The following is a 23,000-nucleotide window of genomic DNA, read 5'->3' as shown; positions in this document are numbered from 1 at the left end:
CTATTCATATATTCATATACATTTAACAATTTCTTTCAACAGCTTTGAAGCATACAATTATACCTTCTCAACAAGTTACACCAGTATTTCAGAATGAATACGAAGTTTTCTTTATACATACATAGGATATCTACCAAATTTTAAGTAAACCATAACATTATTGGTAGATTTTCAAAGAACATAATTCTTCTTAAAAAATCAATATGCATATTTTTCAACTTAAGGTCTTTATGAAAACCTCTTTTTGCACATCCATAGTTCAGAGCAGAACTGATATTGATATACATCCATGTATCAAATAAAGAGAGCGTAGTCTCAATATTTAAACTACATGTATTTTCTTTTACCTTTTTTTCCAAAGTAAGAAAAATCATTTTTTTCCCTTGTGTTTCAATTGTGTTTTGAGTACAGTCAAATTTGCCATTATATAATGTACTTGAAATTAACACCAAGTTAAGTAAATATATCAACTACATGTATATCAAGAATTTTATGTACTTCAAGCTTTGTATTTATAATAAAAAAGCATTGTTCAGAGATATTAATTTAACCAACATTTCGAAAGACAACAATTTTCGTTTTGTCAACATTTACTTCTAGCTTTCTGTATAAGCATGAAATGTATCTAACAGTTTGAAGCCCCTCTACACTTTCCGAAAAAAAACCCAACAACACAGTATCGTCAGCATACAAAAGTAATCAAAGTACTGAAGTACTGACGGGAGTTGATTATATCGATAATTATTCATTTTAAAATCAGCGATATGTTACTTTGCTTGGCAAGTAATTTATAACCTGTGTTTGACCTACGGATATTTTTATAATAGGAATTCTTGGACTTTTCCGACAAGAATTTCGAGAAAACCCCGTATGTTTTAGTTTGCGTAATAATTAAAGATAGAATTGATTCCATCAAACTATGTATAAGTAATCGAAATATTCTAAAAATTGTTTTGATCCAAGCAATAATGAACTCTAGTCTCGTTCAGCCAGATGCTCGGCTCAGAATGTGTACATCAGGTCACGTGATAGCTTGATGACGCGACCTCTAAATATAGAATGACTCTCTGCTTGGAGGAGATTTACTGAGACAGCCGATGGTTGAACGAGACTGTATTGAACTCTGGCGTATGAACACATACGACTGCAAAAATATATAAATTGTTCGTACTATTTATCATCTGACTATTTTTAAGGTGTTCATCAATAAATTTCTTAAAACACAATGCTTCAAGATACATTACATCGAATTTATGGATTATTTTCAAGAACTAAATCTTGTCAGCGGTGATGATTTGTGCATAGGTCCAAACACTGTTTCAGTTTCAGTTTGCCAGAGTGACTACATAGGAGAGTTGATTAAAAATCAACTCCCTAAAATAGGTTCAAATCTTGAACATCAGGAAAAACCTATCATTGTATATACCGGTGTATAAATTGTATTGTTTGAATTAATTTCAAGGTAGTAATACTAAAGAAAATCTACCACAGTCTCTACAAGTAAGAAATAAACAGCAATGTTAAAAAGTTCAGCGGGATATGAAGTTGGTTGGTCACGTGATCTAATCCTGTGAAGCCCAAAGGTCTTCTCAGTAAATTTGATCACGTACCAAACAACTTCATATCCCGCTGTACTTTTTAACATTGCTGTTTATTACTTATATTTATGTTTGAGAAAGACAAATCGTTCAGAACTGTTAAAATTACCGAGATTTTATGTTTACAATAATCCAAGCGACAAGCGAGTGCTATGATCATTGTGACGTCATGAAAAAGTTCATACTGAATTGAACGGTTTCGCTATTCTATAGGTCTATAAGGAAATGTATTTGCAAATGTAAATATATAGGTACAATGTATATATTTGTTTTCCCTTGGACTGAAATGTCACACTTTCATTGGTTTAAACATAGCACGCGATTGCCTCGTGTATCTCTATATTTGTTCGGTGAGAAATAATATTAGGCAATATGGTCGTCATTGACCGACGCTTCGCTTACTCATTTTGACATTTCATAGTATTTAATACATAAACCGCATATAAGGAAACATATCAAATTTTGCAAATTAAATATTTAATTTTGTTTTTGACTTCGAGTGATTACTCTCCAACACAAGTAAATGACTATCAATAGTGGTAATTAGATTTCAATTTAAAAGGTCTGTGAACAGTTCATTATATGCACACATATATATAGAGTTGAAAATAATGTTCAAAAGTCATATCTCTAACTTATAAGCCCCTCCATAGTCTGAAAGTTTTTTCTGCAACACATCCGGTAATGTTACTAAATTTGAGGTGTTTTTCCGAGCTCTGCCGGAAAGGCCCGAGAGTGAATCGATCAGCGAAACGAGACTTGGTCCTTCACTGGATATCACGTCGGGTTTTCGCATAGGTATTCCGGATGTTTAAGGTGCCAAATATAGAATATGAATGATAAATTTGTTGCGTATAGTTCAATACTGTTCATCAGTGACGCAAATGGCGTATTGTGGGGCACAAGCTTAACTATGCGAGATGAAAACAATGTTAAAATGTCAATAATCATATAGTTACTGAAAAATAGATAGGCCTCGGACACCCTCCCCCTTTGACAAAGCACCCCCGACCCAAGAGCACGTAAGGTAGATAATACATATATAGATAAATAAAGCCTTGATACAGCAAAAAATACTTAAATAAATAAGACAGAATGCGACAGTCCAAATTAAATTTATTTAATTTGGACTGTCGCATTCTGTTTTATTTATTTAATATATATATATATATATATATATATATATATATATATATATATATATATATATATATATATATATATATATATATATACACACACCGGTAAGTCAATTCAACTATGCCGTATCTTAGAATTCACAAAACATCCAAATAGATGTACATATTTAGTCTGTGTGCTTATTTATATCCCAGCACTTTGACATGGTGTTGGTATCAGTTTCCTATTCTTTTAATACATGTAAGTGGTGGTTCACTTTTGAGGACATATGTTGTTAAGATGATTTTTAAGAGTCAGGACTCGTAAGTAAGAAGGTAGGACGGCTTCGAAATAGAAGACTAAGATGTTTCCTAAAATAAATATGAGACATATCTTAGTTTAAAGATAGCTTCGTGAATATGCCCATTGAATTTTATAAGATAAATGGTTGGAAAAAAACAGTAATCTTGTCTTATTGAAGAAGAATGGTAACTAGTATCCATACAAACAAATAGAACACTCCGAGACGTCGTAGACTATAGTATGTTATATATCATAAACCAGTTTATATTTATCATCTGTTCATGCGGAAGATATTAATTGAAGTGTTCTATATGTGAAGAACATGATTTTCTAATTCTGTCTAGAAATAATCACCCTTGAATATGTACGCTAAAAGACTTTAAATACTAAATTTATGTCACGTTTTAAATAATTGAATATAGCATCTTTTTAAATGCAAACTATTAATTGGTGCTCAGATATCACGTGATGAGGCCCGGAAAACGTCTTCTCTCTATGCCAGATCACATGAATTCCGTTCATGCAAATGTAGGCCTGGTTATGGAAGGGACATATTACAGAATAACTGATCTACGCAACCTTTTATACGACTTTAAAAAAAAACCTTACTGTTGCTTAATACATGATTTAAAGATAACAGAACGACTTATATTTCCTTTAGAAAAAAAAATATATTGAATTAACAACGACGATTTAACCATTTTAAAGAGAATACACAATATCATAACAGGAAATAATTTCGCTTAAAGTTATTTTCTAAACGCCCAGTATATTTTATATCATGCTTTGAGAGTTCTTCTCAACTTCCGTTATAAGAATTTCCGTAAAGTTTTCGTAACTTGACCAAACTTGTCAACAAGAGACGGGTAATCTCTTGAAAATTTCCATACGCATTTTGGTATATTTTAAAACAGGAACTAAATTAAATTTCCTTTCCGGATTAGATATCATTATTTAAAGCCTATTTGGAAACCTGTTGTCATCATAATTCATATTTGGGGATAGCCATCACATGATGGAGGAAGAAGACGTGCAATCTGAATGGCAGTGTGAGAAATGCACATACCGAAATAATGGGACTCACAATACATGTGAAATCTGCGGGTTTCTACAGAAAAGCACAGGATCAGATGGCTTCGTCAGACTATCATCTGAAATCAATGATGTAGAGGAGGATAGCTACAGAGGACCATCCAGTCTGGAATCATTTACAATTGCGCAACCTACAGAAGCAGGTACCTTTATATTTAGATTAATTTTTTTCTGTAGATCTAGAGTTAAGTCATGATTTCCATTTATTAAAATATAAATGAAACAATTATTTTATTTCTAGAATATAATTTGTTTCATGCCATAGAATAAAATATTTCTTTAACTATAAAGAATTTAAAAAACGACACATTTGCAAAGAAAGTGGGCGCCTAAATGTAGATTCGGCAAGCATCTGGGCGCACAAGGAGAGTGAAAATTTCAACGATTAGTTTTGCCCATTTTTTAAATCAAAATGTATAACCGTTATTCGGTTTCTGTTGGATGTCGAATGGGTAGACAAAATGTTTAAAATGCAAAAGGTTTTATCATAATATGGGTCTAAATATAGCAACATGACGCAATTGATGCAAAATCCTCATTATATACAGCTGTTTACTTATATACAGCTGGGTTTTTTTAATGATTTTTTGTGTCTGGGTCTACTCTCCACGAATTTGAGACGTGTAAAGATGACATATTTCAACATTAAAATGTCGCTTAATTTAAAAAAAAAATGGAGATTCATTTCATAAACGATGAGCGGCACAAAATGGGCGTGTTTTGAAGCATAACCGAAACACGTTATTGGCTGCGCCGTGTGGTAATACATAGCATGTGCTACATGAAAAGAAAAATAGTCATTTTAAAATGTTGTTTTAAACTATGGATACATGTATTGGAAATTATATAAATATAATTAATAAGAAATCATTCTTTTAATATCATGAGGTGATAATTTCGGTCGAGACGTTGTCAAGTCTATCATAAAGTTTGGGCTTTATTGGATTTGATCACGCCCCGACCGAAATTATCACCTCATAAATTCTATCTCCTTAATTAAATCCCTATTGATTCGCGTTGGTGGTTCTGCAAAATTACAATCGTGTGCACCAAATTACTTTACAGCGTGAAAAAAGAAAGGAATTAAAAAGAAATGAAGTCTATCAAAAATAATTTTGAAGAATGCAACGAGCTACCGGTTTCGCGAGGATGTGTTCTTCGCTAATTTCACACTAACGTTTGTCTTATAAGGCTTTTCCAAAATTAACTTTCACATTGTTTATCATTTAAAGCTGAAAATGGTTACATGAGCAGTGAGCTAAGGATAATACTAGTCGGCAAGACGGGATCTGGTAAAAGTGCAACAGGAAACTCGATTTTGGGAAAGACGGTATTTACGTCTGATGTCTCAAACAGCAGTATCACCAAAAAATGCAAAAGGGGGTCCAGTGTACGATTCGGACAGGACGTTCTGGTGGTAGATACGCCCGGGCTTTTTGATACTGGTTGGTATTTTTGTTGTCAGTGATTATTATCATATAAAAACTTATAATGGAAATGTTAATCTGACCAGATGGCTTTTCTTCTATTTAAGGCATGACAAATGATGACATAACCACTGAGATATTAAAATGTGTGGGAATCAGTTCTCCGGGGCCACATGCTATACTGTTAGTAATAGGAATTGGTCGCTTCACCAAAGAGGAGAAAGAGACAGTCGAATTACTTCAGAGAGCGTTTGGTCCAAGCATGGTTAAATATCTTATCGTTGTTTTCACGAGGAAAGATGATCTTGACCGGGGTCACAAATCCATCCGCGATATACTAAGAAATGCCCCGCCTTCTTTGCAAGATGTGATTGCTAGTTGTGAGGACAGATTTATTGCCATCAACAATGCCGAAGAGAGCAAAGATAAGTTGGAGCAACAAATTCAGGGTCTTTTGACTATGATCAAAACTATGGTAGAAAAGAATGGGAATAAGTATTACACAAGTAGTATTTTTAACCAAACTGAAATTGTAATCAGAGAAAGAGAAAAAGAGCTGAGACAAAAATATGAAGAAAAAACCAAGTTGGAAATGCATGAAATGAAGAGAATGCTTTCCTTCGAGTACGAAGACAAAAAGTCTGACTTCAGAGAAAGAGAAAAGGCGTTACTAGAGAAACTGGATAGACTCGAGAGTCAGCGCTCTTATGAAATGAAGTCCATGGCAACAAATTTGAGAACACTCCAGGCAGAAATGGACAATTTAACAATGGAAGCAGTGCCCGAAAGTTTTGACGAGGAAGAGAATTGTAGACTGGTCACCATTCAGCAGAAGATACTAGATGTCAAGAAACGCCTGGAAGATGTCCGCCAGGAACAAGAGGACATGATGCTTTATGAGGATGTGCGGGAAGACGTGGGGCCTCCGTACAGGTACCACCGCGACATCGACAGGGTGGTCAGGGAAAACGTACGAGATGAAATAGAAAGCGGGGACAAAAATATCTTAAAGCGATTTTGGAGGAACGTGAAACATGCTGGATTTGGATTGATGACAAAATTTAGAGAAATATTTGAGCTGGTAAAAAAAAAATCGGGTTTTCTTTGAAATTTCTTCTTCTACAATCAGCTTTGTAACAATGATATCATTTGAAATAGATTGAAATTCATTCTGAAGAAAGTATCTGTTTTGCTGACATTTTATCAAAACATGTGTACTGGTTACTGGAATCGTAAACTTTTCATGGTACATTCGTACTGAGTAACAGTTACCATTAAAATTGATTTTTTTTTCTTACCATAATTTTTGTTGACATGTTATATAATTGTATATTTAACAAAATGGGAAAGATGATTATAACGTTTAGGAATAAATTTTTATCCCGCCACACCCCCCGTGACAATTAAATATGTATAAATCATCTTTTTAACTGTTGTTCTGTATTTATTTTTTTATGCAATGTAATGTAGATACATGTACAAATGATGTCCTATAAATTAAAATTTTGTAATAAATTATTTCAGTATTCATTTTCGTTACGAATAATTTTAACGATGATGAGGTTGTTTAAAAGTTAGGGAGATTGATCAATAATAACGTATTATGTCTGTGGATCACAGGCTACTTCTTTCAATATTAAAATGAATTCAAAAATGAGGAGGGATATGATAGGGAAAACAAGTGTACGAGATAAAGCAAATGCAGGAGATATATATGCAATTCAAATACAACTTAATTAAAGTACAAAACAGCCGTAGAAAGAAAAACAAATAATGAAAATAATTGTGAAAAATCCCAATATCCATCAACAAGGACGACAAGTTCTGCTATCCGGGAAAATGCATCCGTCTGGGTTTCAGTAAAAAGGAAAGTACAGTCGTTTCTTCCTGTTCTCAAATCGATCTTGTTTTACCATGCACACTGTATGAATGTCGTACTTCAAACGACATTGTCAGTATCTTGCCTGTGTTGCACTAAGATATGGGAAATTCCAAATTTGTTAATGATGAACTAGAGTGTTGACCTTAAAGATGAATAGGGTTTTATCCCATGCTATAAGCACATATGACCAAAGTATCATTTTTTTCTACCCCATATCAGATTGTCTGCATTATGTATGTACAAGGATTAAACATAATTTATTTAAATGACCTTGTTCTTTGAACTTTGGCCTTAAAGGGGCATGGTCACGATCTTGGTCAAAATTATTTTTCCGATTTGAATGTTTACACCTTCTGTTATGCATTTCAAATAGGCAACTAAAATTTGAGTGTTATTCGTTGAGTTATAAGCGAGTTGCAGAGCTTACAATTCTTTGCTATGTAAACAAAACTTTTGTTTCAAGTTTAAATGTTGAAGTGAAAAATCCAGTTTTTAACCTAAAAAGAAAGTGTTAAACGCTAGGAAATGTTTATTTATGCTTTTTAAAAAATGAATTAGAAGACAGACAAATCAGTCTGAAAAAGATTTTAATGGTATATTGAACCTATGTAAAACAGGACACGATCCTTGTTTACATTACAAAGAACTGTGAGCCCTGCATCTTGCTTACCCGAAGACTGACTCTCAAATCTCATTTTATTATTAGAAGTGCATTTATAAAGCAGTGTAAAATGTACGTAATAAAAACATAAAAATAGAATTGGTCCAAAATCCTGACCATGCCCTTTTAAAATTTAATACTTTAAAAACCTTTCTTTTGCTCCTGCTAAATATAATCACCCTTCCATAAATGTGGGGCAGACTTACTCGAGTCTTTAAAAAAGAGATGGTAGGGGTGGTTAAAAGTAAATGAAAACTAGTGTAGATGTTGTACTCCAACCTTAAGTGATTATTATTCTTTATGTCAAAGGGACATTCATTCAAGATACACTTACTGGTTCAGGACCAGGGATCGGCTAGGACCAGTTACCTGTTATATGACGAGTTCGGGTATTTGGGACACGTTAATCCTAGATACGGCATCTCAGTCGTCTGCTACGAGTAAAAACAAAAACTTTAATTTACAGCATAATATATAAGAATATGTGATTAATATTTCAGTAGACGCGATCATTTTACTTAATACATTTTACTTTCACTTTCAGCGGTGGGGGAATACGTAAAAAGATAAGAATATAAGAATTTGTAAGTTAGTAACCCGTATTTGCATTCAATTTGGCATAATGCCAATGCCAAAAATATGAAGGAAATTAACCATGTTCTACCGGATGGGATTTGTGACGCGGTTGAAACACGAAGTTTCTGGCATGTGGGATATATAACTACAGTACCGATCATATCCAACCTTACAGAAAGTAAACCCCAACTAAACCCTGGGTTTACTTGCAGGGTTTACTCTGGGTTTACTTCGGGTTTACTACACATGTAGAGTAGACGCAGAGTAAACCCAGAGTAAACCCAAAGTAAACCCAGAGTGGACACAGAGAGTAAACCCAGTTAGAAGAATGCCCCTTAAAACAGACGCTAACTGTGTATTCGGAATATACAAGGGGCAGAAATTACAGGCAGTAGGATGGCAAGATAAAAGATGGGCTTGCTTCACACTTCAGTGCATACTGTCGACCTCAAAAGCAATATCCAAGTAAACCCAAAGTAAACCCCGAGTGGACCCAAATTTTCAAAAAGTAAACCCAGAGTAAACCCAAAGTAAACCCAAAAAGTAAACCCGGGGTTTAGTTGGGGTTTACTCTGGTGTTAGGTTGGGTCTGATCGGTACTATAGCTTGGTAGTAATTACAATACTAGTCAGAAACAGTACTATATATAGACAGTAGTTTGTTTTATTATTAATAATATATGTTTTTATTTATCAATGAATAAAAAAATAAATAAATTCATTGAATATTTAAGTTCATTTTACGTTATAATCACGAAGCCAATAATTGGTCCAATGATCGTCATATTTAAATCAGCGAAAACGGGTGTGTTCCGAGGAACACTTAAAATACCTGGTTGTTGTACATGTTTTATGCTTTATATATAAACAAAAAAATATGGGGTCAACCATTTACACTGTCAAATTTTATGCAGAAATATTCAGATATAAACAAAATAGGATGAAAAAACAAGGTAAAATTTAGCCGATAACTGGTCAAATACATGTACCAGTATCAAGGATGAAATAAACGCAGAATAACGATTAAATTAAATTCATTTTCCTGTCATATTTGACCAGCTTAGGGTAAAATAATTATACTGTAGAACGTTATTGGGGTTAAATTTATTGAGTGATATTAATAAAAATAAATTCTACAGAATATGATTTCGATCGAGACCAGTTTAAAAAAGTTTGATGAAGAATGTTCTTTCTTGCTTTGGCGTGGAGTATACAGTCCGCGGATTGCCTACAGTGTATGACAAACTAAAGCTAAGTTAGTTAATACCTTCAGTTGTATATTTATTATACATTAATTTGAAATTTTTAACTGGATTTGTTTGCAAAGGAATTATTTAAAAGATCATGATTACTGAAAGCTAATTCTTCTATGGGAGTCAGAACCATGAAAAGTGTTCTAATCTATACTACAATATTAAAAAAAAAAACTCTAATTTTTGGGAGTTGATTTTAATCAACTCTCCTATGCAGTTACTCAGACAAACCGAAAGTGAAACAGTGTTTGGACCTCAGCACAGATCATTGCTGCTGACAAGACTTAGTTCTTGAAAATAATTGATAAATTCGATGTAATGTATGCTAAAGCATTGTTTTTCAAGGAAGCTTATTTATAAATACCTTGAAAATAGTCATATTTTAAATGGTACGAACAATTTAAATATTTTTTGTAGTCGTATGCATGTATTCCTACGCCAGAGTTCAATATAGTCTCGTTCAACTCGACGCTCGGCTGTCTCCGTAAATCCTTGTCGGAGATTTACGGTGTCAGCCGAGCGTTTGGTTGAACGAGACTAGAGTTCAATATTGCTTGGATCCATACAATTATCAAGAAATATTTCTATTACTGATACAAAGTTTGATTAAATTAATTTTATCTTTAAATATTATTTAACATGATTCATATGGGGGTTTCTCAAAATTCTTGTCGAAAAAGTCCAAAAATACATATTACAAAAATGTGTGTAATTCAAATTAGAAACTACATGTACTTGTCATGCAAAATAACATATCATTGATTTTTAAAATAAATAAACATCGACAAAATCAAGTTCTTCAGTACTTTGATTGGTCTTTAATACCGAGAAATCGGAAGAATACTGTCTTTTGTTTTATATATTTTAAACATCACTGATACTTGGAGAATACCAATTTGTTTTTATTTTTTCTCAGTTAAGCTTCGCTAATTAATAATCAACGAAAATTCCTAAAAAAAATCCCGGAAATCACCTGATTTTTTTTGGATTTTCGCAATATATTCACGCTAACGGGATCTTTAGTTTACACAATATCACATCTCCATGAATAAACTTAAAAATGATAATACAGATACGGGTGAATTTTCATAGGACTTGCTATATATTCTGTTCATATATATTAATGATTTCTTATGAGAGAAAGTATAAAATAACAAATATACATTTCAACTAAGTACTTATTTTTGTCTTCGTGATGACAAAAAATATTTGATTACATGCAAAAAAGTTTCATTATATTCGTAAGAAGAGTGATGATAGAATATGTTTTATCGTAAAAATGAATAATGTCCTACGTACCCAGTTTTACAAAGAAAATACGTGTACGTTGGTGAAAAGGTGTTGAATTCTTCCATTCTATGGATTAACATTTTTAGTTGAAAGGTATCAGGTTTGTTGTGATGAATTTGACTGTTTTTTTCAATGCAACTTTCTTAACTTTCTCCAGAATCGTTCCGGAGCGATTCAGCAATTTTATGCTACATTACGGGTATACATAAGGGAGGCATTCTAACAGTAGTGAGGGCCTTTCCCGAGACACATATTATTCAAACTAAGGAAAGTGTAGTGAAATTAATAGCATTATTGTAGACTTATAGCTTTGTTATGTAAATGTCAATAATAAGGTGTGTCGATGTACCTATTTCGTAATTAAATGTCCGATATGCAATGTCAACCCGTGCACGCACGGGTCAAAGTCTAGTCTTTATAAAATATCCACAATTTCTATATTCATTACTACATATGATAGCATTTAAATAGCTCAAGTGTTTTCATTTTAGGGGAAGATATTTTTGAAAAGAAACTGTACTTGAACATCTTGGAATATTTTAAGTGAGATTCCCAAAGCCATATCATTAGTACATGTGATTATCGTATATTTTAAGTACTGTATAGTTATTTTTGTTCATTAACTCTGATGATTTTTATAGTTGAACGGCTGAAGGAAATACACAGGAATGCAACGCGGAAATTAATTGAGACTGTAATTATCCTTCCGTGATTAACAAACACGATGAAACAATTTCAGTATTTATAGCAGTGCATTACTTAGAATATTGACGTTGTCGGAACAATTGAGATGGCGTCTTGGACTTGTGCATGTGGACACTCTAATGAAAAGAGCCATTGTTGTCAGTCCTGTGGATCTCACGCGGATAGGATGAGTTTTGCTCTCAGCTTGAACCCACTGTCGGCGTTCAGCAATTACCAGCCGTCCTATTCTGTTCCTACAACAGGTCAGTGTAACACTGAGATTGTCATTGGTTCTGTCACTTGGTCTGATTACTCTTTGCTGTTTTATATTCCCAAATATTACCAAGTGTTGAATTAACATGTACGTCTCACTACCTCTCTCTCCGTGGCTTACTGTACAGATTGTTACCTCTCACTCCGTGTCTTACTGTACAGATTGTTACCTCTCACTCCTTGGCTTACTGTACAGATTGTAACCTCTCACTCCTTGGGTTACTGTACAGATTGTAACCTCTCACTCCATGGATTACTGTACAGATTGTAATCTCTCACTTAGTGGCTTACTGTACAGATTGTAATCTCTCACTCCTTGGCTAACTGTACAGATTGTTACCTCTCATTCCGTGGCTTATTGTACAGATTGTAACCACTTAATCCTTGGCTTACTGTACATATTGTAACCTCTCAATCCTTGGCTTACTGTACAGATTGGTACCTCTCTCTCCTTGGCTAGCTGTACAGATTATTACCACCTAATCCTTAGCTTACTGTACAGCTTGTAATCTCTCACTCCTTGGCTAACTGTACAAATTGTTACCTCTCATTCCTTGACTTACTGTACAGATTGTGACCTCTCACGCTTGGCTTACTGTACAGATTGTAACGTCTTATTCCCTGGCTTATTGTTCAGATTGTAACTTCTCATTCCTTGGCTTACTGTACAAATTGTAACCAAGAAAAGGATGTTTAGGGGAACAAGGTCCCTACCTCCTTATCAAGCGTTTAGATTCAATAAAAAGACAAGGTCAGTAATCAAACGCATTGACATTTTAATGCAATCACTAGTATTGTTAGATCCTGAGTGGGTTTATATTGTTTCAAAAAGATTTCTACATATATCACTTTGACTCTTTTCAAGTTCAAATGAAGCAAAAATTTATATTCCCCAAGATTGATCACTTAAAAAAGATCATTTGAGTCTAGAGACTTCTAAAATACTAGTTTGATTGATCTATTGTGTGTCTTCTTTGAACTTGAACAGTGGATTATAATTTTACTGTTTGTTCCGAGCAGAAACTGATTGGCAGTGTTCGAAGTGTACTTACTTGAACAGCCCAGTGGTGACTTGCTGCGAGCTGTGTGGAGGTGACAACACCAAGGAGAAAGGCCAACAAAACGGCTCGCCTTCTCAGGAGACCAAGGCGCCTTCTGCTTCTAAAGACGTGGGTAAGTGTGATAAGTTGGTTGATTTAGTTGAAGGACAACATAGTTAAGCAACTGCTCGAAAGGGTCGGAAAAGAAGTGATGTATATTCTATATTGTATGTATAATGCATGTGAATTGATTTATATAAAGAATTAATAGTAATTAGCTTACACCACTGTGGCACATATTTTGTCAAGAGACACCCTATTCCACCGAATTACTAGTTTCCAGTTAAGCTTAGAATAGGATATAGGTTTAAAAGATCAACTTCCTCTTAACATAATGACGATGTCACGAATTAACCCTTTTATATATTCTTATGTCTTTCAGGCCTTTCAGACCTTATCATTTTCAATTACCTTTTTCTTTTCTAATGCCTTATGCCATTATTTTTTTTTTAATAAAAAACAACAAATACATCAGCCACCTATTAATCATGTAGGATATTTCTATTTAAACTGACATGTGAACTCGGCCGCTTTATACGGAAGATCTCCTTTCGCACAGTTTCCCGCCCTCCGCTTTTATTTGAAAATCTACGGATGTTCTGCAGAATTCCCCGTGTTTTGGAAGGTCATCGTGGTTTAAAAATCTTGCCTGTTTTAAATGATCTAGAATGTAGTTCACAAAAACTCTTTTTGCGTACCGGTTATAAATAAGATTTGGTGCACGTATATTACAATAAATGGATAAAGCCCTTTTTTCGTAATGTAAATTAGTCATTGTCATGTCGGTGTTCTCGCCAAGGAAAAAGCAAAATTTTATATGTAGCTATTACATTTACTGGTTGTTAGAATTATTAGTGCATGTATCGTTTGCGCTAGTCAACTAAGGGGTTCTTTGTAATTGGAAGTAGAATATTCCAACTGTAACTGTGGGAAATATAGTGTATCTTCTTTTTTATTTGATTTTTACAACCAATTAAAGTAAACATCAAAATAAATAGCTGTGATGGGTATATATATGATATGCAATAAGACACATAATGATGTGAATTTCAGACGAAGTGAGAATCATACTAGTTGGTAGAACCGGAGCGGGCAAGAGCGCAACTGGAAACACTTTGTTGGGAAGAAAGGCGTTTCAGTCTGAAGTTTCGAACTCTTCTATCACTAAAAAATGTAAACGAGGCTCCTCTGAACGCTTTGGTCATCGAATGCTGGTAGTAGATACACCGGGGCTTTTCGACACTGGTAAGAAATCTGGTTGTTTAAATTTTCATTATTAGTATCAGATCCTGACCTCATAACAACAACATGAATCTGTAACAATTTTAAAGCAAATTATATATCCGTCTCATTCTGTATTGCTTTGTTCCCACATCAGATAAACTGACGGTGTGAATTTCCTTGTAGGAATGACCAATGAGGATATAACCGCAGAGATTCTGAAGTGTGTGGGGCTCTCGGCTCCCGGTCCTCACGCAATTCTGTTGGTTGTAGGAATCGGTCGCTTCACACAGGAAGAGAACGAAACGGTGACTCTTCTCCGTAAGATGTTTGGAGAAGACATGATGAAGTATCTAATTGTCGTGTTTACTCGAAAAGACGACCTAGACAGGGGGAGTAAGACGATCCATCAAATGGTAAGAGATGCTCCGAAGTGTCTGCAGGGTATCGTCAATGAATGTGACGACCGTTATTTTGCTTTTGATAACACTGGAGAAGATCCGCAAGACTCGGAACAGCAAGTTCAGGAGTTATTGGAAATGATTCAATCTATGACAAGGAGAAATGGGGGGGATTATTACACGAGTCCGATATTCGACGAAACAGAACTCGTCATCAGGCAACGAGAACAAGAGTTAAAGAAACATTACGAGGAAGAATTCAAAAGACGTAATACAAAAATGCGTAAACGTCTTTCAGAGGCATACCAGGAGCAAAATAACAAATTTAAAAGAAGAGAGAAAGAATTGTTAGACAAGTTAGAAACTCTTGAAAGGCAACGCTTTAGCGAGACTGATGCCATTATTTCGAGACTAACACAATTACAAATGGAAATGGATAATTTACAAATGGAGGCCGTGCCAGAAACATTCGAGTCCGCAGAAAATACACAAATGTTCACTATTCAACAAAAAATCCTTCAGGTTAAGAAAAAACTGGCACAGGTCCGAAAGGAACAGGACGATCTGTATTCTAAGACAGTATCGGCGATCCCCGAGGTTGATTCAACACCTGGATATAGTGAAAATGGAGGGTGGGAAACTGTTCGAGAGAGCGTTCGGGATGAGATTGAAAGAGGGGACAGGAACATCATGAAGAGGTTTTGGTCGAATATAAAGAATGCTGGACTTGGCCTGATTCAGAGTTTTAGAGATATGTTCGAAACATTAAAGCAAAAGACTGGTATATCGTAGCCCAGCTTCAATTCTACTTTTGGTGTTTGCTTTGCATGAAACATCTTTTATGCATGGTCTATGCATAAACTTCAGTTCCTAATTCATGCTATATATACATGTACTAAGTTTACCAACACCCATTTAATTGTGAAGACTTACTTCAAAATGTGAGAAACTCTTTCAACTTTGTGAATAAATATCATGAATGTCATTGTATACACCCCATATCCCTATTCAAATGTTTAAACTAGCAATTAAATGATGAATTATAATGTACATGTATGACATGACTTTCTGTTCCTTTTGAGTTTTATCATTTATAAAATGTATTCCTACATCATCTACTTGATGTAGTTAATGATACATTAAATGCTGGTATAACAGAATATGAATTTGTTATTATATCGGTCCGATGGACAATTGTTTCATCTTTTAACAAGTTGCAATTGCCATTTCAGAAGAACCGACTCTACTTCAACCATTTGTTTAGTGTTTTGTTAATATAGATAAACTACTTTAGGTTCGGCTTTGGTTGATATCCAATATGCCGAAGAAATGGTGTTTGCGTTGAAGTAGTATAATAAGAGAAAAGATATAGACAAAATATACACTGAAATACATTACATGTAAGTGATATTCGTTAAGATATAAAACAATTGAACAAAGTCAATCGTGTCTTGTTTGATTTACTATTTATTCATTTTTCGACCTATAAAGAGGGTTGGATGGTCGTCGCCATTTTAAACTTTGTGAATCTCCTTAAGAAGAGCTTTGCACATTGATGTAGAAAAACATTTAAACTTTAATTAATTGTAAAATTTATTGAATTTCTCTTTCCGGAATAATAGTTTTAGCTTAAAAGTATCATTTTAATTGAAATTAAGGAAAGATCTGATGGTTAATTTTGTTGACCAACCAGCCGTCTTAAGGTAGCAAGGGACAGTTCCGGATAAATATTTTTGTAAAATTGAGAATTGCTGTACTTGAAGGCTTATGAGTGTTGCTAAAATTCATGAAATGATTTTTAATGATTATCATTAGTTAGAGGAATGTCTCTTGTTGAAATTGATAAGCAATATGTAGGCCCCATATCTTAGGTACGTGAGATTCAGAAGTAAAATGCGAAACTTGCGGCTATGAATGTTATTGAATATGAATGTGTTGACTTTACACAGTGAAAATGCAAGTTACAGACGGGAGGGTTAATAACTGATTAGCCTTATAAAGAGTGAATTAAAGGTACATTGTGCTGAATGAGAACTGAGGAAATTCTAGTTACAGAGTTCCGAAGACACACGTCCCCCGGCTACAATGAAATGTATAAAAAACTGTCCCGTGCCACATAAGGTCAGATGACACGGTTCTTCGGCATGATAATTATTTTTCAAATTTTCAACGGCCTGATAATATACCGAATAAAATTATACATATATTGCATGAAAGCTTGTCAACGTAGTTGTAAATCAATAACAAATTCTAGGGGGAAAAAGTTATATAAAATTGAGGAACGTGTCGTCTAACCTTGATATTACATATTTCATTTCCTTCTCCATTTTATTGATAACACTTACACATAGGGATTATGAAATTTTGAATGTTTTTTTCATATATTTTTGTTTTGTTTCATTGTATAAGACTTTTTATGTAGGCGTTTAGAGTAAATACTTCTCAAGTTTTGGTTTTAGCTCACCTGAGCAAAAGGCTCAAGTGATCTTTTCTCATCAAATTTTGTTCGTTGTCTGTCGTCGTCGTAAACTTTTCACTTGTTCTTCTCCAGAACCACTAAGCCAATTACAACCAATCTTGACAAAAAGCATCTTTGGGGAGAGCGTTTTTAAGATTATTCAAATAAAGGGCCAGGTCCTCTTGATGGAATTTTTGAAAAAAATTGCTGATATATTTCAAAAACCATCCTAAAAATCTTTTGACCAGAGAAGCTGCAATTTATGTGGAAACATTCCCAGGTATCGTAGATTCAAGTTTGTTCAATGGATAGGGTGGGACCACAATGAGAGGTAAAATTGTTACATGTACATATGAATAAGAGAAGTCTTCAAAAATCTTCTTCTCAAAAACCTGTAATTTGTGTGGAAGCATCCACAGGTAGGCTAGGTTCAAGTTTGTTCAAATCGTGATCCAATGAGGTAAGGTCGGACCACTATGGGGGGGGGGGTTAAATTTCTATAAAGGAATAATTTTATAAAAATATAAAAGGAACAATCTCTTTAAAATCTTCCTCTAAAAACACATTTTTCCTAAAAATCTATTACGTGGAAGCATCCTCGGGCAGTGTAAACTCAGGTTTGTTCAAAACATGATCCGTGGGGGTAGGGTGGAGCCACAATTGGGGAGAGGGCATGAGTGGTATGAACATTTTGGAATGAGTAGAGAAAACTTTTAAAAATCTTCTTAAAACCGAGACATCAAACGGAGATCGATATTTAACCTAGAATATATGAAAAAAATAAAACTCTTTATAAATAAGATAATTTACGAAGTTGTCTTGATATCCTGTATTTGATACTTTAAGGACAGTCTAAAACTTTTCTTATTATTTGTGGCTATTGCGGCTCAGGTGATCGATGTGGCCCCTGCGCCTATTGTAATTATTCTAGCTGACATTAGACGATTGGTATATTTTAATTTCGCAATTTTTATTGTTAGCGCTCTTGCAAGTACGTCAGTCTTTATTACTGGAATATGCATGCTCGACTTCACAGGCTTTCTGGGGGGGAAAAATTGTAGATAAACTGTACCATGTCATTTTCGTTTTATCATCTTATATGATCTGAAGTTTTGTGTTTTGTTATTCCTAAAATTATAATAAATAGCCATCTTTTCTAAATTTCCTTCCTGGGTATTTCCGTTTAAGCTTGGATCCATAAGTTTTTACGAGCTTGTCGGAAAGATCCGAGAAGACGCGATTGTACCGTTCTACAAAACAGTACCGTTGGTCATAACTATCTCTTATGTTTCACCTCGAAATAACAGCGAGTACAATATGATTACAGCACACTCAATCATGAGTTATAATGCCAGTGTCAATGTGAACCCTACTCTAAATTCACCGGTCTGAATTGAGAATCTCCACCGCTCCTCGACACAATTTCAGTGTACCACTATTCCCTCCTATTAACTAATTTAATCGATTCAGAAAACTAAAACGATAGTTTAGAAGTCTACTTCTGCGTTTTATGATAGTTACAGCGCCTAGCACATCTATCTTTTTGAAAGATAAACTTATGTGTCGTTAAGTATGGTCCTCCTTTATTGTACATATTAGAATTTGAAAACAGGCGAGAATAACTTGATTTACTTTAAGTGGACAAACTATTCATTGTAAAAGTAATGTCTGCTGTAGGAAACCCCCTCTTATTTATACAATGCGTAAATCATAATTTGGTGGTATTTATTTTTAGACGATCATCTTTGTAATCGTTGATTCGTCATGCGACCAGTTTATCGGAATTCCCAGATTTTGCTCATCTAAAATATGATAATGTTTTTTTAAAGAACAGTGCGTGCCTATAGTCGAGTTATTGTAAGCATGAAAAAAAAAATATGGAAAAAACAGAATTCGAAAAATTTCCGGTTAAATTGTGAACTTTAAATACAGTAAAGTGACTGTTTAAGCCTCTTCTTCTATAAATACTGAATTTTGTTAAATGTACAAATAGAATTTTAAAACAAAATTCAGAATTTTAAGAAGAGGGTTAAAAATCGTTTTACTTTTACAATTCACAATTTAAGCTGAAATTCTAAAAAACATTGTTTTCCATTTTTTTCATGTTTACAATACATTACTATATGATGTTTCTAACGCTAAACCAAAGTTTTAATGTCAACTGTTGAGATAAATAAGAGTGATACAGAGCACACAATTCTGTTCTATAAAAACAAAGCTCGTGCCATATTGATGTTTACATTGGTAAAATATTTTGGTAAAATTTCTCAAGCAAATTATTCTTCTATTTGCTAGGTTGTTTTTTTTTTTGTTGTTGTTGTTTTTTTTGCGTTTGTCACGTTTCAGTTTTAATCTAAGAATTATTCTGCAGATATACTTTAGAATCATAATATTTTTATCAAAAATTATTTAAAGAAAAATCCCTGTATTAATTTACTAGACATAAAGAAGATGGGCGAATAAGAGAGCGCAAATGATACGTCTGGTTCAGTCGTAAAATACAACTTCAAATTGAAATATACTTGATAATGTTATGTTATAATACAAGTTTACAAAAAGACAATTTCTATCTATATTCAGTTTTGAACATTTTAACGCACGATACGAAAAAAAAAAAAGTTTCGGTGGTATAGAACCCACAACAACCTATAAAAACCTTTGCTCTATAATGCTATATATACACATGTATATGCTATAGTCTTGTGCTCTAACCACTGAGCCATTTCAGTCACAATAAACCCCATTGTTTAAATGCTATATGCGAATTCGACCACAAATTTACGGACTTTTATTAATTTTCAAAAACGCTCAACTGATGGGAAACAAAATGATATTTTAAAGTAAAGTAGGTCATCTCTCCATGTTTTTTTTTTGTTGTTGTTGTTGTTTGGGTTTTTTTTGTTAATTGAAATCGGTTTAATTTCCTTTAAATCTTATATAAACTATGAGAAAAATATGGAGATCATACCCATTCTATAAAAGGCAAAGCTTTGAAGTTCTTAAAATGGTTTTGACACGCATAAACCTATTCCAAGTATTTAACATATTCAAGGGTTGCAAGTCGGTGATATGATAAGTATACATTTTCAATAATTTAGAATAAAATTATCAGATTGGTTGATATTTTTATTTTATAGTATCATATCTATCCTTATGTAGTCATTTTACACGCCATATTCACCAATCCTCTTTGAATATTTTATTAAGCTCTCAAGGAGATTAAAATATACTATCCAAATACACATAACAAAGAAGTGTGAGCTCAGTGATCAGTGTATCGTTTGTAACTTGACAACTATCACTAAAACTTGGTTGACAATTGGGGAAAAACCCAATGACGCAAAATAAACAATGAAAACAAGAGATGTTTGTAAAACACTTATGCCCTCCTCCCTTGGAAACACCCGCGAAGAAAATGAACGCTTACGGAAACTGCAAATAGTTGGAATATTTTTAAGTATACGTCCAAGGGGCATAACCTTTGTCAAAAATTGCTCGATCATACCCAACATCTAAGTTGACGTAGAACGGAAACTGCAAATAATTGAATTTTTTTTTTATGTCCAAGGGGCATTACCATGTCGAAAATTCCTGGATTGTGCCCAAAGTCAAACTTGACCTTGATATTACGATTAATCTGCACATCAAATTTCATTTCCGTAAATAATACCTCTGCGAAGAAAATGAACGGAAACTGCAAATAATTGGAATTTTTCTTCCTTCAAGTGGCATAATTCTGTCGAAAATTGCCCGATCGAATCCAAAATCAAACAAACTTGACCTAGGTATTAATGAAAAATCTGTATGCAAAATTTCATTTCAATTTGGCCAAATTTCATTTCAATATGTGCAATCTCTGCAAAGAAAATGAGCAGAAGCTGTTAGTGGACGGATTGACCGACCGACAGAGAGACAAACGGACAGCAGCAAAGCAATATGATCTCCCTTCTTTCAAGGCGGGGGGGGGGGGGGCATAATAACATTTGAAAATCATGACCGTGTGAATGTCATAGAATTCCAACATTAAAATTTTCACTGTTCCAGATAATCATCAGACGGCTATAAATTACATGTGAAAATCGATAAAATTTTTCCAGGGTGGGGGGATCCGTGCATTGTAGATTCTGAGAAATGAGAAGCTGCAAATGTTAGCAATAAGCTTTCCCAATAGTTAAGAGGACTGAGTAAATACAAAATAAAGAACACTGTACCAATCTGCAGTAATATACTGATAAGTTTTATTATTATTAAATAACATAGAAATATATCAATGTTTTACACATTAACAAAACAAAACATACGCTGATGAATCACTGCCAGTTTGTATGACGAGAGGAAAGTGACCGGACACACTACTGTTCCCATCAGATACCATTTTATATCACTGGTTAATATGAAAATAAGATTACATTTAAACAGTTCCACAAACCATCTTGTTAGCTCCTGTTATCTTATTAATTATCTTTTAATGTCTTAGAGTCAGGTTTCATTGATTTCAAAGTTCAAGGATTGATAATCATTTAAAGACAATACATTAATGAATTTGATAAGCTTCGTAAGACGTACAATAGCTAGTGCTTTGAAAATCTACTGCAAGTGTCAAAAGTTGTACAAATAAATATATAGAAAAGAGAGGAGAAAAATAAGAAGTTTTTGTTTTGTTTATCAGAGAAAATGTACATATAATTATGCTCTTCTTCAAAATATACAACCAATGTTTAAGTGGATGATTTGCATATCTCATTCAAATCTTTATAAAATTCTTCTCCCTTAATACAGCATTCAAGTATTCATCCTGACAGAAAAATTTGCAAGAATCATTCACGACTGACAAAGGCATACAATAAATACAATTTTAAAAACTTGAGAAAAAAAAATGAAAAGTACTACATTCAGTAAACAAAATCTCCACATCTTTGTCAGCATCACTAACTACACATGTCAATGCCACTATCACTTTCTTCCTATTGCACATTTATTTTTGAATGAGTTTCATCCTGAAACACCTACTAATGTGTCTAGTTTTAGCACATAACCTAGCCATGCATTTCTCAGTAGCAAAGAGCAGTTGTGTGAACTAAATGAATGTATCATTCTTTTTGTTATGAAAAATACATCTTACATCCAGACAAAATACACTGAGAATTAGAACAACACTGTTCCTTTGGAATGATACACTGGAAAATAAAGTACACTGCGCATTTCCCAGGGCCACATCAATAACTTGTAATGTTAATGTTCCAGACAGTAACAGACCTTGTACACATTTACCCACACTCTTCATACAATTAATTCTCTAAACAAACAACCATCATCCACTTACTATCTTTACAAAATCAAATCAAATGTCCTCACACACACACACAGCTTTGTTTTGCATTCAAATATGTTTAAAGCAATTACAGTGTACATTTGTACAGGTTTATATTTTAAAGACATTTCTGAATATCATATGTATTCAGAGTAAAAATGCTTGTTCAGACAAATGTTTCAAATAATACACAACATCTATTTTTTTTTTCATATAATATATCTTAAACAGTGCTAAATACCCACAATAGAAATTATTACACATATCAACATAAAAGTTGAACTTGGGCAAAGGGATGTAACCCTGTTTTCTAACTGTAATAAGGTACGGTGAAACTGCTGTCCATAATGCA

The 23,000-nt window shown here is 33.7% G+C and overlaps 2 protein-coding genes across 2 annotated transcripts; both read left to right on the top strand.

Moving 5' to 3' along the window:
- Positions 1–3,857: 3,857 nt before the first annotated feature.
- LOC105324900 (GTPase IMAP family member 7) lies at positions 3,858–7,069 on the top strand. The gene is made up of 3 exons (XM_011424142.4): positions 3,858–4,255; positions 5,345–5,557; positions 5,647–7,069. The coding sequence occupies exons 1-3, from the start codon at positions 4,033–4,035 to the stop codon at positions 6,645–6,647; spliced, it is 1,437 nt and encodes a 478-aa protein (XP_011422444.3). The 5' UTR covers positions 3,858–4,032; the 3' UTR covers positions 6,648–7,069.
- A 4,780-nt stretch (positions 7,070–11,849) lies between these two features.
- On the top strand, positions 11,850–16,222 carry LOC105336397 (GTPase IMAP family member 9). Its single transcript, XM_011440705.4, has 4 exons — positions 11,850–12,147; positions 13,178–13,330; positions 14,311–14,502; positions 14,665–16,222. The coding sequence occupies exons 1-4, from the start codon at positions 11,991–11,993 to the stop codon at positions 15,669–15,671; spliced, it is 1,509 nt and encodes a 502-aa protein (XP_011439007.3). The 5' UTR covers positions 11,850–11,990; the 3' UTR covers positions 15,672–16,222.
- The last annotated feature ends 6,778 nt before the right edge of the window (positions 16,223–23,000 follow it).

This window comes from Magallana gigas, chromosome 4 (genome assembly GCF_963853765.1).
Source record: "Magallana gigas chromosome 4, xbMagGiga1.1, whole genome shotgun sequence".
Taxonomy (NCBI): Eukaryota; Metazoa; Mollusca; class Bivalvia; order Ostreida; family Ostreidae; genus Magallana; species Magallana gigas.
This window is presented reverse-complemented; position numbering and strand designations above follow the sequence as displayed.

Coding starts and splice junctions, on each gene's coding strand:
- LOC105324900 (XM_011424142.4), top strand. CDS start 4,033: ATGATGGAGGAAGAAGACGTGCAATCTGAATGGCAGTGTGAGAAATGC. Junction 4,256..5,344: donor TGCGCAACCTACAGAAGCAG/GTACCTTTATAT, acceptor TATCATTTAAAG/CTGAAAATGGTTACATGAGC. Junction 5,558..5,646: donor GCCCGGGCTTTTTGATACTG/GTTGGTATTTTT, acceptor CTTCTATTTAAG/GCATGACAAATGATGACATA.
- LOC105336397 (XM_011440705.4), top strand. CDS start 11,991: ATGGCGTCTTGGACTTGTGCATGTGGACACTCTAATGAAAAGAGCCAT. Junction 12,148..13,177: donor CTATTCTGTTCCTACAACAG/GTCAGTGTAACA, acceptor TGTTCCGAGCAG/AAACTGATTGGCAGTGTTCG. Junction 13,331..14,310: donor TTCTGCTTCTAAAGACGTGG/GTAAGTGTGATA, acceptor TGTGAATTTCAG/ACGAAGTGAGAATCATACTA.